We start from the raw sequence: 17,385 nt of genomic DNA on the forward strand, positions 1-17,385 counted from the left end.
TTCTATGTCAAATTGTCAGATTGTTATTTGTATGCATTGTTTAATATTATATTACTATAGGTATTCAATTATTCAAATAATTTTGTAGTTCTACCAATGATATATTTTGAAACAGAAAGGACTCATACATCAAACACAATTCGCTGTGCGCCTAAAATTCAATACATGCAATTTCCCTTAAAAGACAATCAGCACGGGTAGATATGTTTATATTTAGTATTTAATCAAATATCCAATATATTTATATGGGAAGTAAAAATAGATTACTTTAAAAATGCAGTTGTAGATATTTTATAAAACGACTATAAACTCTCAATAATTTTTTATTTAATTCAGTGGCAGATAAATCTTTTTACAAAAATAAAAAAATTTCATTATTAATTATTCGACTCGCGTATATTTAATAATATATGTGTCTATATTGATTACACATTGTGTTGTGCTTGTGATGACATGTCGTACACATAACATTCATATATAATTTAACTATTAGTTGCAAAAATTATAAACTGATTATTTGTATGTATTTTTTTCATTTGTATTCCTATGGCTTGTCTTTTATAATATTACATTGATTTATTCAATTTTTGTAAAAAATATATATATTTTTAACACATATAATAACGTACCTAATATCGTAGGATGTTACCCTAGAGTATCGCGAGTATCTAATAAAATATTATATTATATTATATTGACGATTGATTTAATATGTTACAGTAGGGATAAAAAAAGGTCACGGGATTCTGTACTATCTCAAATCCTACCCTTCGTGCGAAAATGTTCCTGTGCGTATAATAATTTATTTAAACTTGGCCTGGCGTAATTATACTCTTTTAAAAGGATTTTTGGTCAAAACGGACATAATAATTTACTGAATTTGGCCGTGTAGACGTGTAATTTACTGCCGACAATAATATATATTATTATTTTGGACATTTTCGATCTTTGGTATACGTATCCCACAAACAGCAGTCATTATTGATGGTGGTATAGCCGGTAGGCAAGTACAAAAAAAAATATCAAGACACGAGGGATTACCATTAGCTTTGGCCAGTAGCCTATTATATTATGTAAAACTAAAAAAGTAAGTATAACTATTGATTTTACAAAAATTATCCATAGTTTATATGAATCACAATAGATACATGAATCTGTGAAGATACTGAAATAAAGCTAGTAATATCGTATTGTAGAAAAAAAATTAAAATGATAATATTACAAAAAAAAATCTTGGAAGCAGATTTAACCATTGATAATAGTAAATTTAGTACCACCATAATATTATGATTATCATCTATTCCATTATATAATATATAACTTAATTTGTAGAAAAATATGCATTTTGAATAAAAAAATAAATTACAATGAAATACTGTTCAAACCGTTTTTAATAGACTTCATTTAATATTAATTTGGTCAAACCGCTAGGAGGCAGTAAAAATGGTTATTATTATTATTATTATTTTTTTTTTTTGTCAAAATTGCTCTACAATTTTGAAATGGCATACTATGCTGTAAACAGTGGAAAATATGCCTTTATCGTCGAGAGATTTACGGAGGTAAATTGGTTATTTGCGTACCTACCTATTTGCAGATAAAGTACCATATTATTATAATAATTGTATTATGCATTTGTATAAAACGACTAGATAGTGTCTGAAAACGAAATTGACGTTTCGTATAGGACGGTAAATTTGAACAAGATCCTCATACCTTCTATTATTATTACTATTGTTGTTGTTATGGGAGGAGGTTATTATTAATTAAAAGCCTAGTTTCTGACCCTGTACAGAAGTTGTTACCGCAATGTGGTAGTTTTGTTGTTTTAGCCATTGTCCGAATCGTCCAGTTGGCCTTTTCATTCTGTAAAATCGACGCGGTAACCTGACTATAATATAATATAAATTATTATACATGTACATTGTATCTAAATTCTAATTATTAGTTGTATCAAGGCGGGCTTTATGTACATTATGTTTTATCGTATATTACCGCTATTATTTTGATTACCTATCATCATCGTTATATTATTATTTTATATTATATTTAATTATGTCGTGTATTCATGTAAACGAAACGTGGTTGTATATTATTTATATTTATTATGGCGTAGAAAATAATAATACGTACTTACGATCGTGTTATACGACCCTTATCTACATTTCTCAGCACGTGCTCAAAATACTGAAATTTATTAGGTATCATCCTCTCTCTATATCACAATAAGCGGTCACCATCTATGTACTATGTTTGTCCCTCTCCAACTTACATTAACCGGATTATTGTTTGTCGCTAAAGCCACCAGCCACTAGCCAATGATGTTATATAATGTGCGCACGATCAATGGCTATCGAGGTTTTTACGAAATTAGTTTTCATACACTAATTCATTCATTTTCGTTAACACAAACACAATGTAACGTCGTAATGAATAAATGTACACTCATACAGAGTAACCAGGTTGTTACGAATAAACGATATTATTTTGAAAACTATTTCTGGAAACAATAGAAAATATAATAAAACATCATCACTATATCCTATACATGACTCGTCAAGTTTTTGATTTAAACATAACAAACCCGATTTAAAAATAAAATGTTACAACTATCACTAAGCATGTATTAAAGTAGGTATTCCCAATTTGTATACATTTAAATTATAATTTTTTTAACCATTTTAATATTAAGAAACGGCATAATATAATTTAATTAAAATAACCCTTGAACACAAAATTTGTCATGTTTGTTATTAGGTTATTCTGTATCGATAGTGAAAATAATATGTTAAGAACGTCGCGACTTAACTTTTTTTTTTTTTATTAAAAGAAAAAAATATATACAATCTGTATTATACTATACAATATGTAATATGGTTAATAATTTACAAAATTGGACGGCTCGACTTAACTTATAATCGTTATAAAATATTATAAATTATAATATGAAATAAACAAAAAATTGTACTCATATTTTTCTGGTTTAAAATTTAATTAGATAATATTTAATATTTATTTTATTCTTTGTGTTTTTTTTTCCAAAACAAAATATTAATATATAACTTAACCCTCAAATCGTACCTAACTATACATATTATGGCACATTGGCACAAATTAAATATAATACAATACAATGAAACGTAAAATACTTTCAACGCACTCACGCAGCATTATAGCCGATTCTGTTTGCTTTTACCATATTTTAATATTTAGTTTATGATAAGCATTAATTTGCCCAAATGAACAAAACCGATTTTGTGACATATTATAATTATCATTCAAAAACAATTGGCCTGTATGATTATAATTAAATACAGTTATAGGGTGTTTTAAAATTAACACCCTTCACACAATGGAATAGTTGAACACAGACTATACTTGGCGCCTTTTACATTGTTCTACTAGACAATAGACAGTCACACCCACGATGATAAACATTTCATGAAATGTGTTCTTTGTCAACCTTAATGAAATTTTTATTGCTATAAACGAGTATAATAAATAGGTAGTACAAATAATACTGTTTATAGTATTCTTATATTTTTTGAGTTAATTATAATATTTACAAATTGAATGTAGTTTAGAACATAGATATATATCTATAAAATAAAAATATATTTTAAATTATATTATATTCATTAGTTATAATTTATAATATACTTATTGTGATAATTAATTTTCAATTTATTATTGCTTTTACCTTTCCTTTACGCTATAGTGCACAAGTCACAAGTGTATATCACAACTAAAACAGTTGAATAGTCATAATATTATTACAAACAGAAATTTGAATAAAAGTACAAAAACCAATCAATAATACATAACTAATTAATACTTATTATTGTATTTAGTTAATTTTGCACACTTTAGGAAAGCATAGTTTTAATACTATATTTCTAGAAAAAATAACGAACATTTAGGTTAGGGTGATTTCTAACTAACTGCCATTTATATTAAATACTGAACATGATATGTATGCATTATAAACGTTTGCTTATTAATTATTTATAGAATGTTAGGATTTATGCGAAATACTAAATTTGCATGTGGTTAATTGTTTAATGTCATTACTGACATTAAGACTATATACAAACTATTTTAGGTGTATTATAAAGAATAATTAGTAGATTTTTTTAATTTATTCAATTACAACTAGTGTTTATTGTTAACACAGTATATTTACTGGTATGTTTAATATATTTTAAACATCATTTAAAAATGTAATTACACTAATTTTAATTGAAAAAGATATGAACAAACAAGTCAACAACCAACTATTATGACAAAAAGATTATAATCCAGTTATTTTTAGAAGATGTAGTTATTTTATTACACAAATAAAGTTATATCAGCTACTATAAATTGTAAAGAGTGTGTCATAAATGTTGTTCTATAGTAGCCATGCGCAGACGGGAAAAAGTTTTTTATATAGTTTTTGAGTTTCGCACATCGATAACCATCAACCTATTGGTAGACATTTCTTTAACATTTCTATTTGAAAATTCGTTCGAGTGTAACGAAATTTCTAGCTAAAGTAGAAACTGAAACCCCAAATATTCCAGTGCTGTATTTTCAAAACAAGATTGTCTACGAATTATTTCTCAGGTTAAATGTCTATCAAATAGTGTAAATAGACTGTATACAATTCCACATTTAAACATATCAAATTGTTATTAAAAATTTAAAATATATTATAAACATGAGTATTTTATATAATTATTTATTGTGAAAATGCGTACCGTAAATTCACATCAAATTAACTATCGTTTACATATTCAGATTATTGAAAAAATACATGTTGAATAATAATATTTTTAGTCATTTATAATAATAACTGTTATCAAATTAATATTTTTATATGCATATAAAATACCTCTATTAATGCGGGTTAAAAATCAGACTCCAAAACAATGTCTTGGGAAAAAATTAATATTTATTTTTGATTGTGACATGAAGAGTATTAAACTCACACTATTTTATAAATTACATTTTTTATAGGGTTATGGAATCTTTTAGGTTTAATTTTTACTAAAAAATCATCGTACCTGCAGCGAGGAAAAGCGAGAATAACACTGAACAAAATAGTCAAGTATTTTATATTCTGCTTTTCATATGGTTTAAAAGAAAAGTAAAGATCAGGCTTTGAACAGTTTTTGTTTGAAAACCGCTTATCCAAAATATATACTTTGACCGGGACAAATAATAATAATGGACTTCACAGTCGGAGCTTTCGCGTGTATAAGTCACCGCCCTCGAGCGTTATACAAACAGCTATAGGTAGTACACCGATTCGGAGAACTTGCAATTATAAATCATACCTACACTGTTGTGGATAAAAATAAATGATGTATTATTTTGAACATAAATACAATAAGACAATACGTATATATAAACATATACGTAACATATAAATATGTTATAACAGGTACTGGGGCTATGTCTTCGTGCAAAATTACATAAATTGATAACATCATTGTAATTGGTAACGATGTTTGAAGAAGCATTCGGTTGAGTTAGGGGTGGTAGGGAGTGTATTTGGTTCGGTAATGACTCTTGACACGTATATTGCACGTATGCACCGCCGTCATTGCAATGGTCGGAGGACAAGTGTTAGAGCTGCGTGTTAAGTGATTTGTGAACAAAAAACATTATATATTTTTTACGTGTAAAAGCGCTCAGGAAAATAATAATTATAAAAAAACGAACACGTTTGGCATATTAACATTGTAAACACTGCTACGGAAATTTTATAATATATTCTTCTTAATACTTGCGCGTTATAATATAATTGTCATTCAATTTATTAGCCAATATCGTTTTTTATTGTTATCACATCATTTATTGTATTATGCATTGTATACTTTCTGTTCTATAAACGACGTGCACACTGTTTACACTGCAGTGCTGCTTTTTTGCTTCTTGCACCACTCACATGCAATTTCAAAGTGGACAGAAAAAACATTTCCAACTAATAATTCACAATATTCTTATATCTGCTAAATGTATACCTCCAAGTTTATATCGCAATTAATAGGCCATTAGTCATTATTAAAATTAAAAATATGATATAAATTTTAAAGAAATGCATATTATTTCACACCAATTTTACAACTATGTCTGTATAATATTGAGTAGAATAATTTTGAGGTTTCGTCATTTTAAAGAAAGAATAGCTCTTTAGTTATTCAATGAAAATTAAATAGCCTAACAATTATGTATTTGTTATTTTTGTTAAAAATTAATAAATAGTTAGAACTTTGAGAGGATCAACGAACAATCCCTCCCTTGTTATTTACTTATTAATCAGCAAAAACTAACAAAAACACCAAGATAAAGGAAATAACATAAATATTATTTTGTCACATATTCACTAAGGTTGAAAACCGATTGTAAGTAAATCGATTGTTCAAGACTGTCTATATTTTAAATTATTATCTAGCGATTTATAAAGGAATAATCTGCTTATAAAAAAGTTCCATTTAAATAATAGAAGCGTGTTTATAACGATATTGAAAGATATTCCTAACGATATGAACTCTCCAGATAGTTATTCATTTGATATCGAAAATCTCAGTAACGCATTTATTAAAAACTCAGACAGCGAATCCAATTTAGAGTATAATAAGTTGTTGATATATCTTATAATCGTTATAGTGACAATTTTCACTCATTTATTTTTTTGTCCAAAATATGAAACAGATTTTCGTAATATTAAACTAAAAATAAAATCACATAAATTATATAATATTATAATATGTGATAATTGACAGTATTCGAAATGAGTAGGGTCATAAGCTATAAAATAGGCCATCATCAACCTACAGATAAAAGTACCAAAAGTTAATTTTAAATAGAATATATCAACGTTGACGAAATGCGATTTTATTTGAACTTGATCTATATAATATATGTATATTATATACACCATTTAACTAAAATACAATACACAATACGTCTACGCCCCGACCGGTTTTTGTCCAACGATATGCAATAACCGCTCATGAAAAAAACTTGGCACATATGGGAGGGATGCTGTGTAAGTTTTTGGTATAAATACCACGTTTTTGGACTCTATAATCATCAGTTAATTTCTGTATAATACACAGTCATCATATAATTTGAAAAAAAAAACCAAATACAATACTAAAATGGCCGCTAAGGTAAGTCAATATTATTTTTTGATTTAAAATAACATTTTGTATTTTTATAAAAATCGATGTTTAAGAAAAAAAAGTATCTAACAAATAAAATAATTAAAAGTTTTTAATTTTGATACGTTATTTATTTTTTTATTGCAGTTCGTCATCTTCGCCGCTTGCGTGGCTACCGCCCTCGCCCAATACTCTGCTCCAGCCTACAAGCCAGCGTACTCTGCGCCCGCTTACTCAGCACCAAAGGCTTACGCCCCAGAACCCGCATACCCACCAACACCATACAACTTCGAATACAGCGTAAACGACCCACACACCTACGACGTGCACAGCCAATCCGAATACAGTGACGGCAACGGTTACGTCAAGGGATCGTACAGCCTCGTCGAAGCCGATGGCTCAATCCGCACCGTCGAATACACCGCTGACGACTACAACGGATTCAACGCCGTCGTCAAGAACGAAGGTGGATACAAGGCCCCGTCATACTCCGCACCAGCCTACAAGCCAGCTTACTCTGCACCAGCTTACTCTGCACCAGCCTACGCTGCACCAGCATACTCTGCACCAGCCTACGCTGCACCAGCATACTCTGCACCGGCCTACAAGCCAGCATACAAACCAGCATACTAATTTATTTAGCCATGATGTGTGAACCAATTCTCTGTCTTCATCTTTTATTTCGTGTTTTCTTCGTGTACCTATCTCTGCCATCGTGTTCATATTGAGCCGTGGTATCAAAGTCGTACCATGTCGTATAATATAACATATCACGACAATTGATACGACTTATGTATTTATTGTGTAAATATAATATATAACAATGAGCATTTACTGAATATCTTTGTTTTTTTTTTTTTAATTTTCCACCTTATACTCTTGCCTAAGTATGAACTTTATATTAAAATATAAAATTATTTAAATGTGTATAGTGTATACATTTTGTGGCTAACTTTTCAAGTCCAAATCATATTTTAATATTAATGGAGATTTCCATTACGAAGTTTAATTTAGTTGATTCTTCAGAAATCGGTCAGTAGTAATAAATTATTAATACTTTCTTAAATACATGATTAGGAAAAATGTTTTAATAAAAAACCAGACGAAAAATGAATACATTTTGAGCAACGAAAATTTAAAATGTTTATTCATTTTTGAATTTATAAAATGGTGATTATGCCTAGGTGCTTGAACATTTCACATAACATAAATAATATAATTTTATATTCCTAATAACCACCAAACAATAAAAAGCGTGTTTATGTTATAAGGTTATAACCCTCAAGCGTTAAGTAAACATTACATCGATTTTTAAGAACTTTTACTTATTAATCTGTAATCATATTATACTATTGCGGGTGAAACTACCCACATAATGCCATGAGCCCATGAATGTATTGTAATATACATTATATCGGTTAATAGTTATATTATGATGTAATACACACAAAGCCACACATAAAAAATGTGAAGTTATAAAAATTTAATATATCATTGTAATTGGTGACGATGTTTGAAGAAACAGTGTTATTGATGGTGGGAAGATTGGTACGGTGTGCGCTGGTCAGTTATTTTTGTGTCGTCAGAAGACACGTGTACAAAAACGAACGATAGCTGCGGGTTAAGTGATTTGGAAAACTGTTAATATATTATTCACATTTTAATAAAACCCTTGATCATCTTTCAAGATGTGTAATAATTGATTTTTAAAATATAAGTATTATTTTGTAATCTCATATAATATAATATTATTATGTATGCATTTATATATTTATATAGTAGGTATATATTATTATATTATTATTATATCTTATACATCAATAGTATAACAGTTACTGTAAGGTTACCCTCAACCTATAGTTACTCCGCACTAGTTTGGAATTCTGAACTTAGCAGATATGCTATTGAGGTATCGAATAAATTATAATTATATATCTTATAGTAAGAGTGATAATATTGATTAAGACATTACATCCACTTTGTAAAATCATACTGTAAATATGAGTTGGATACTGTTGTACATTTTACACTGGTAAATTATCTACCATAAAGGAAGGTTCATATCACTATGCAAATAGACGAATGCCCATAATATGATAAAAATAAAAATAAGCAGATTATTTCCAATTTTATCAGTAAACATGAAATCGATGTTCTCTTATGACATTATATTTAACAACATGAATTCACATAACGGATATTTATTTTTAAATGAAAAGTCAGTACCTACCATTCTGTTGTATATAATAGGTTACCCATATAAGGGAATTAATGTGCATGTGTTAAATTTGAATCAATGATATTATATCTTTGTATACGAAAAACGTTTCTGAGCGAAGACTGTCAGCTTAGGTAAATTATATGATGTTATTATATTGCTATTAAGGCAATTTATTTTTATAACAAATAATAGTTATATAGTAGGTAAAATTACATTTTTCTGAAAACATCACATTTATAAAAATGCATTATTCATATGAAATATAATTTTATAAGATAAATGTTTTAAGTAACACCAATAATGTTTCTAAATTACAGCATAATAAATAAAAACGTATTATTAGTTGAAATTCTTATACCGACCAAAATTGAACATAAAATATCAGTAAAAAAGTGTATGTGTTATATATTACACATTTATATATTCTTACACTTTTAGTTTAAGTTTGAATTGTTTATGTCAAAAAAAGAAATTGAATTTATTTTAAAAAGGTTAAAAAAGTTGATGAATTTATAAAATGTTTACAAAGAATAGAATTTTGATTTTTGACCCATCAAAGAACTAATTAGATCTAGTTTCCATCAGCCTACAAAGAGAAAATTATTGCATTTTTAGTGTTTCGAAAGAGATGATGACCTTTTTGTGACAGATTCACGAAACGAAATTCATATACATCGTTAAAAATCAATAAATTTATCTTGGCTTACCTATCTAAGTATAAGATCTATTACCATCAACGAGCTTATTATAAAATTAACCAGGCAACAGTAAACTAATAAATTGCTAGTTTATTTAATTATTTTTGTTAGAAATACTTCATTATCTACTCAATATCTCGGTGGAAGTTTTCCTTCATGGCTTAAAACAATAACAAAATTAATTTTTGTTATATTTGATCAAAAATATAATATAAACAATGTGATAAATATTAGTATTCAAGATGAGTGGCGTATCGTAACACGTTAATGGTTATTTGTCGACATGCCACATACGCTATATAGGTACACTATTACCGAGGTACTGCAGGTATTACTGTACCTACTATTTGTGCACTACAAATAATGTATTTTAAATTGGATTACGATGTGAACGGGAATGAAATTCGTAGTTTTAATGAACTTGATCTATATTTACACTCTTAGTACACATTTACTAAACAAAAATGAAATGTACTTCACGGGCGTCAACGCCTCAACCGGTTCTTGAACGATGATCTACAGACGATATAATACACAATACAGTAAAAACCAACTGCTGTTGGGAAATTGTACAGTATAGTGTTATATATGTATTTGGAAGGGATGCTGTGACAAATTTTTAGCATAAATACCACGTCTCTGGTTTCTATAATCATCAGTTCATTTCTGTATAATACACAGTCATCATATAATTTGAAAATACCCAAAAACAACACTAAAATGGCCGCTAAAGTAAGTCAATATTATTTTTTGATTTAAAATAACATTTTGTATTTTTATAAAAATCGATGTTTATGAAAAAAAAATATCTAACAAATAAAATAATTAAAAGTTTTTAATTTTGATACGTTATTTATTTTTTTATTGCAGTTCGTCATCTTCGCCGCTTGCGTGGCTACCGCCCTCGCCCAATACTCTGCTCCAGCCTACAAGCCAGCGTACTCTGCGCCCGCTTACTCAGCACCAAAGGCTTACGTCCCAGAACCCGCATACCCACCAACACCATACAACTTCGAATACAGCGTAAACGACCCACACACCTACGACGTGCACAGCCAATCCGAATACAGTGACGGCAACGGTTACGTCAAGGGATCGTACAGCCTCGTCGAAGCCGATGGCTCAATCCGCACCGTCGAATACACCGCTGACGACTACAACGGTTTCAACGCCGTCGTCAAGAACGAAGGTGGATACAAGGCCCCGTCATACTCCGCACCAGCCTACAAGCCAGCTTACTCTGCACCAGCTTACTCTGCACCAGCCTACGCTGCACCAGCATACTCTGCACCAGCTTACTCTGCACCAGCATACTCTGCACCAGCTTACTCTGCACCAGCATACTCTGCACCAGCCTACGCTGCACCAGCATACTCTGCACCGGCCTACAAGCCAGCATACAAACCAGCATACTAATTTATTTAGCCATGATGTGTGAACCAATTCTCTGTCTTCATCTTTTATTTCGTGTTTTCTTCGTGTACCTATCTCTGCCATCGTGTTCATATTGAGCCGTGGTATCAAAGTCGTACCATGTCGTATAATATAATATATCACGACAATTGATACGACTTATGTATTTATTGTGTAAATATATATAACAATGTGTATTCACTGAATATCTTTGTTTAGTTTTTTTTTTAATTTTCCATTTTTTATTCCTAACTGAATATGGACTTTATATTGTATAAATTAGAGATGTTACGTTGTAACTGTTCGTAAACCGAACTGGAAATTCCAAATAATCGAACCGAACCAAATATCTAATAGTTCGGTTCAATAATCGATAACCAAAATAAAAGTCGATGGAGTAACGGCTAAAATTATAAATTATTATTAAATAATTAATAATTAATATTTATTATTTATAAGTTATTACTATTGCTATTGTACATTGCGTATTTCAACCGGCCGCCGTACACCTTTCCTACCACCCATAGCCAATGACCATTCAGCGCATTATCCGAGACTGTCTAGATAGTAGATTCTCTGTGCGGTGTTGAAGGGGGACCTCGTTATGAAAACCCTCGATACAAAAATAGATTGTTATTAGTTGTTTAATGTTTGCTTATTTTAAATATTGATGTTTTTCACTTTTTCTCGTCAATTATCATCATATTAATTATTAAAAATTAAAAATCTCACGCATAATTATTAACTATTAAAATATTTAGAGTATTTAAGTAAATAGTAGTAAAATCTTTATTCAATAATTCTGAGGTATGGTAGCTAAATGATAAATAAATAAATAAATAAATATTAAATAAAATAATATCAAATTTAACTTTTAATGTTCGGTTCGGGTTCGATTTGTGTGAAGGTTCGGATCTGTTCGAGTTCGTTAATATAAAGAAAAGTTCGGGGAACCGAACCCGATTATCCATTATAGTTCGTAACATCTCTAGTATAAATCTGTCGTATCGCAAAATTAGATACCAATAATTTGATTTATGCATAAACTGAAGAAATGTACCTAAATTTAAATCGTTTATATTATAATGTTATATTAAATCAGTTTTTTTTGTTGATAAAATCAAACATTTTTTATAATAATTTTTATAAAAATATCCAGAAATTCATTAAGTATTTAAAAATTATCATAATTAATTGAAAAAGAATTATGTAATAAAGTTTTCAATTTCTAGTACGTACCGAAAACTAATAAATAAATCTAGGATATCTGATAATTTTACAACTCTTATTACATTTAAATATTTAAAACTTTATTCATTTTAATATGTTTTGATAGCCATAAAAGAGTCCTTAAGTAATGCATCCATTTTATGGAGTCATAATAAAAGCATTTTACGATGTGTTATGTCATATGAAATTTTATATTAAAATGCTAATGAAATAATTTTTGAGTTTTTACCAGTTGTTCAAAGTATATTCTGCATTTGAATTTACAATTTAGTAATATTTTCATAAATAAAATGCAAATGAGTTTCCAGTATTAAAGTAGTAACATAATTATCACAATATAAAAATTTATTTTTCTGTTGATATAATGTTTTTAACGTTTATGAACGTATACATATTAACTAGTTGCTTCCAAAATTATTGAGTTTATTTTTATTGTACCATAAAGAATCATAAAAAATTATATAGTAGATACCTTCGATCTACCAAATAGTTTGTAAGAGTTGATTCTCAGAAATGATCCCATTAGTAACCCTTCGTTCAAAATTAAGTATTGGTTCATAAACTTCACTAAAAAATACCATGCAAATAAATGGATATATATCCATTAAGATATTGCATCATGAGAATTATAAAACATGAAGTTTACATTAACATATAATTTATATAGTCATATATAGATCATTTTTGTTGGTTTGAACATCGTTGTTTTAAGTGTGGGAAAAACTTTATACTAAAAATAGTGATAACTGATAATTATGTGATGATCAATATATTTTATTAGATATTTAGAATTATGGGCACTTAAAAATATCAGCCTTAAGTATAAACTATGTAAAAAACATATTTTTATATGTATAAATAATTCACATCTATTAATATTACCAATATTATTTAGTCGAAAAAAATACTTGCGAGTACTATAAATATAAATATATTTATAACATTTTTGATTTGTTTAAGAACTATTCATAAATGTATTAGCTGCTCATTAAGAGGACACTAGTTTAGACCATTTTCGTTTATGATAAAATTAGGCTATGTCTGGAAGCAGTTTATACAAAAATTATGAAATTTTTACTTGTAGGGACAACTAGAGTGCCTCTTTTTATTTATATTATTTATGCCAAATTATGAAATTTAAATATAAGAAGGAATATTGGGGTTAGTTCTTTTAACGTAAATAATATAATTGGTACATATTAATTTTTATGAGAATAAGTATAAGTTTAATATTGATAAACATTTATGAAAACTAAATTTAATAGAATTTTCATAATAAATAGTAGTAAAATACTATATTATTTTAGAAATTATAAAAATCATTAATAGTATTAGTATTCAGAATAAAAATGTAAAATGTACGCTGTAAATAATAGTAAAAGTATCAAACTCTTTAAGTAATGCATGTTAAATTATAAAAAAATAATAAAATCGTCATAAGAATAGTTGTATACTTTTCGATCGGAAAATTATTTGAATACCTATGTGAGAATGTGAACATATACTGCATGTTTTCTTCTGTGATCAGAAATAGCACGTTATAAAAACCTAAATAATTTTATATTTTAATATAAAGTCCATACTTAGGCAGGAGTGTAAGGTGGAAAATGAAAAAAAAAACAAAGATATTCAGTAAATACACATTGTTATATATATTTACACAATAAATATATAAGTCGTATCAATAATTGTCGTAATGTATTATACAACATGGTACGACTTTGAAATCACGGCTCAATATGAACACGATGGTAGAGATAGGTACACGAAGAAAACACGAAATAAAAGATGAAGACAAAGAGTTGGTTCACATCATGGCTAAATAAATTAGTATGCTGGTTTGTATGCTGGCTTGTAAGCCGGTGCAGAGTATGCTGGTGCAGCGTAGGCTGGTGCAGAGTAAGCTGGTGCAGAGTAAGCTGGCTTGTAGGCTGGTGCGGAGTATGACGGTGCCTTGTATCCACCTTCGTTCTTGACGACGGCGTTGAATCCGTTGTAGTCGTCAGCGGTGTATTCGACGGTGCGGATTGAGCCATCGGCTTCGACGAGGCTGTACGATCCCTTGACGTAACCGTTGCCGTCACTGTATTCGGATTGGCTGTGCACGTCGTAGGTGTGTGGGTCGTTTACGCTGTATTCGAAGTTGTATGGTGTTGGTGGGTATGCGGGTTCTGGGGCGTAAGCCTTTGGAGCTGAGTAAGCGGGTGCAGAGTACGCTGGCTTGTAGGCTGGAGCAGAGTATTGGGCGAGGGCGGTAGCCACGCAAGCGGCAAAAATGACGAACTGCAATAAAAAAATAAATAACGTATCAAAATTAAAAACTTTTAATTATTTTATTTGTTAGATACTTTTTTTTCTTAAACATCGATTTGTATAAAAATACAAAATGTTGTTTTAAATCAAAAAATAATATTGACTTACCTTAGCGGCCATTTTAGTGTTGTTTTTGGTTTTTTTTCAAATTATATGATAACTGTGTAGTATACAGAAATTAACTGATGATTATAGAGACCAGAGACGTGGTATTTATAGTAAAATCTGTCTCAGCATCCCTCCCATACATCTATAGCCCATATTTTCCCACTAGAAGTTTCAGCATGTCGTCGAATAAAAACCGGTCGAGGTGTAAACGCGAGCATTTCTTTTTTTTTAAGTTTATTATTTAACAGTTTTGATTTAGTTCAAGTTCGTAACTATAAATTGCGTTTACGTTATCGCTCTATTTATTATACTTTTATTGTACTCTCATAACGTTCACTGACAAACATGAATTTAAGATTTCACGTATAAGATTATTATCTTGATTACTAATTACGGTCAGATAAAATGTTGATGGTCGAATTTTAGTTAATTCAGTTATTAATATTCAATAAAATTTAATTTGGTTAATATTTTTCAGTTTGTCACTATACCAATAATTTGATATTTTACTGAAAAACTATTTTATGTCAATAAAACGTTAATGTTTGGCAAAAATAATAAGTTGATATCTTTGTTTTTTTTTCAATTATGACAAAATTAATTTGATCAAATAATGTTTTTGTATTAAAATTGCTGTTTTTTCTCCAATTTTTTTTCTGGTGTTTTAAAAGTTAAAATATTTAGTTAGTTATAGTACTTAGAATTTTTACTTTTGACCACCCTATGTAATTGATACAACTTTTCATACCTCACGATTTATGAATATTTTCTTCTTTAAAAAATTCACATAATTTAGAATGTGTTAGATTTATCGTTTTGATCAGAATTGAAAACACTTATATTTGATAAACACTTGTTGACAATAAAAACTTATTATATTTTCCATGTAAAAATCGTATTAAAAAAAAAAAAAATTTCATATGCATTTTTTGTATGTTCAATTACGTATATTCACAATACACTCTATCATTATAAAAAATATTATATCGATATTTTTTTCATTATTAATATTATGTAATTTCATTATTATTTAATTAGTTGAGTCCACATTCTCTATTTCTTACAATGTTAAATTTTACAACTTCAACTTTCATTTTAACAACCGTATATACGTAACAACCGGATAATTATTCATAATCACAAAAAAAATGTTGATTTATAATTTGGCAATGATTTGAAATATAAGGTGTGTGCTCGATTTTGTCGGAATAAAGGACCCACTAAAGTGGGTGTAGCTCAATTGCCTATCTCTATCGCCGTGTTAGAAGTTTTTTTGAATACACTTGGGAAGAGTTTGCATTTAAATACCTACCTTTAGTAAATACATCTTATGTTTGGTATTTACATATTAATATTATAAGTTTTTCCTTACATACGAAGAACTTAAATTAATAACTTTTTTAGTTTTTCCTTTATCTTAAGTTACAGAATGGGATTTCAATTTTTTCGCCGGATTAATTGTAGGATTAAAAAATATTTAGATAGAAATTTATTTACAATTAAGGCTCGCACATTTAAATCTATCAGTTTACAGTAGATAGTTAATTGGGTTTTCCAATATAAATATCGTATTAAACAGAAAAAAAATGGCATAACCTGTAAGTAAAAAAAAAGTAATAATAAGAATTTAATTAAACCTTCCTAGAAAATATATATACATGAAATGTATCCTTTAATGTTGCAGTTAATTATATTTTAAATAATATTATGTGTACTTCAAATGTGAACAATTTTGTTATCATTTATTATGATGATCATTTAATAAAATTATATAATAACATAACTGGTCGTTAAAGTCAATCATATAATTGAAGAATATGTAACTAAAATATATTTTATAATATAATAGGGTTGCCACCTTTGAAAGATGGCAGACCCGGAGATGAAATAGGCTAATAAGCAAAAAAAAAAGGTAAATACAATTTTACTATATTGTATACCTATGTGTATAACAGATAAAATTTAAAATATAATTAATAAAATGTATAACAATTTGAAAAAAAAAGTTAATTTAATCACATATTTTATTATATGTTGAAAAGTACAAAATATGTTTATTGTTTATTTATGTTTAAAATCGTAAATAACATTTTTTTTAATTTTCAATATTAGAACATATTAGACAGAATTAGAACTAATTTTACGATAAACTGGAGAATAATTCACTGAACCCGTAGCCCGTAGATTTATTTGTAAAACCTGAGTATCCGGGCGAAACCCGGAGAGGTGGCAACTCTAAATATAAATGGGT

General features: G+C 28.4%; 4 protein-coding genes across 6 annotated transcripts in view; 3 read left to right on the plus strand and 1 right to left on the minus strand.

Moving 5' to 3' along the window:
- The window catches only part of LOC107163545 (A-type potassium channel modulatory protein KCNIP1-like), a 414,281-nt gene that overhangs the window by 251,241 nt on the left and 145,655 nt on the right, over positions 1-17,385 (plus strand). The window lies entirely within an intron of this gene.
- LOC149054931 (cuticle protein 18.6-like) lies at positions 7,134-7,990 on the plus strand. The gene is made up of 2 exons (XM_089229343.1): positions 7,134-7,160; positions 7,299-7,990. The coding sequence occupies exons 1-2, from the start codon at positions 7,149-7,151 to the stop codon at positions 7,782-7,784; spliced, it is 498 nt and encodes a 165-aa protein (XP_089085469.1). The 5' UTR covers positions 7,134-7,148; the 3' UTR covers positions 7,785-7,990.
- LOC149054932 (cuticle protein 18.6-like) lies at positions 10,776-11,486 on the plus strand. Its single transcript, XM_089229342.1, has 2 exons — positions 10,776-10,802; positions 10,941-11,486. The coding sequence occupies exons 1-2, from the start codon at positions 10,791-10,793 to the stop codon at positions 11,484-11,486; spliced, it is 558 nt and encodes a 185-aa protein (XP_089085468.1). The 5' UTR covers positions 10,776-10,790.
- On the minus strand, positions 14,342-15,285 carry LOC149054933 (cuticle protein 18.6-like). Its single transcript, XM_089229349.1, has 2 exons — positions 15,135-15,285; positions 14,342-14,996 (listed from the first exon to the last, which is right to left on the minus strand). The coding sequence occupies exons 1-2, from the start codon at positions 15,144-15,146 to the stop codon at positions 14,541-14,543; spliced, it is 468 nt and encodes a 155-aa protein (XP_089085475.1). The 5' UTR covers positions 15,147-15,285; the 3' UTR covers positions 14,342-14,540.

Source organism: Diuraphis noxia, unplaced genomic scaffold (assembly GCF_037042655.1).
Source record: "Diuraphis noxia isolate RWA-SAM2 unplaced genomic scaffold, SU_Dnox_SAM2 contig0005, whole genome shotgun sequence".
Lineage (NCBI taxonomy): Eukaryota > Metazoa > Arthropoda > Insecta > Hemiptera > Aphididae > Diuraphis > Diuraphis noxia.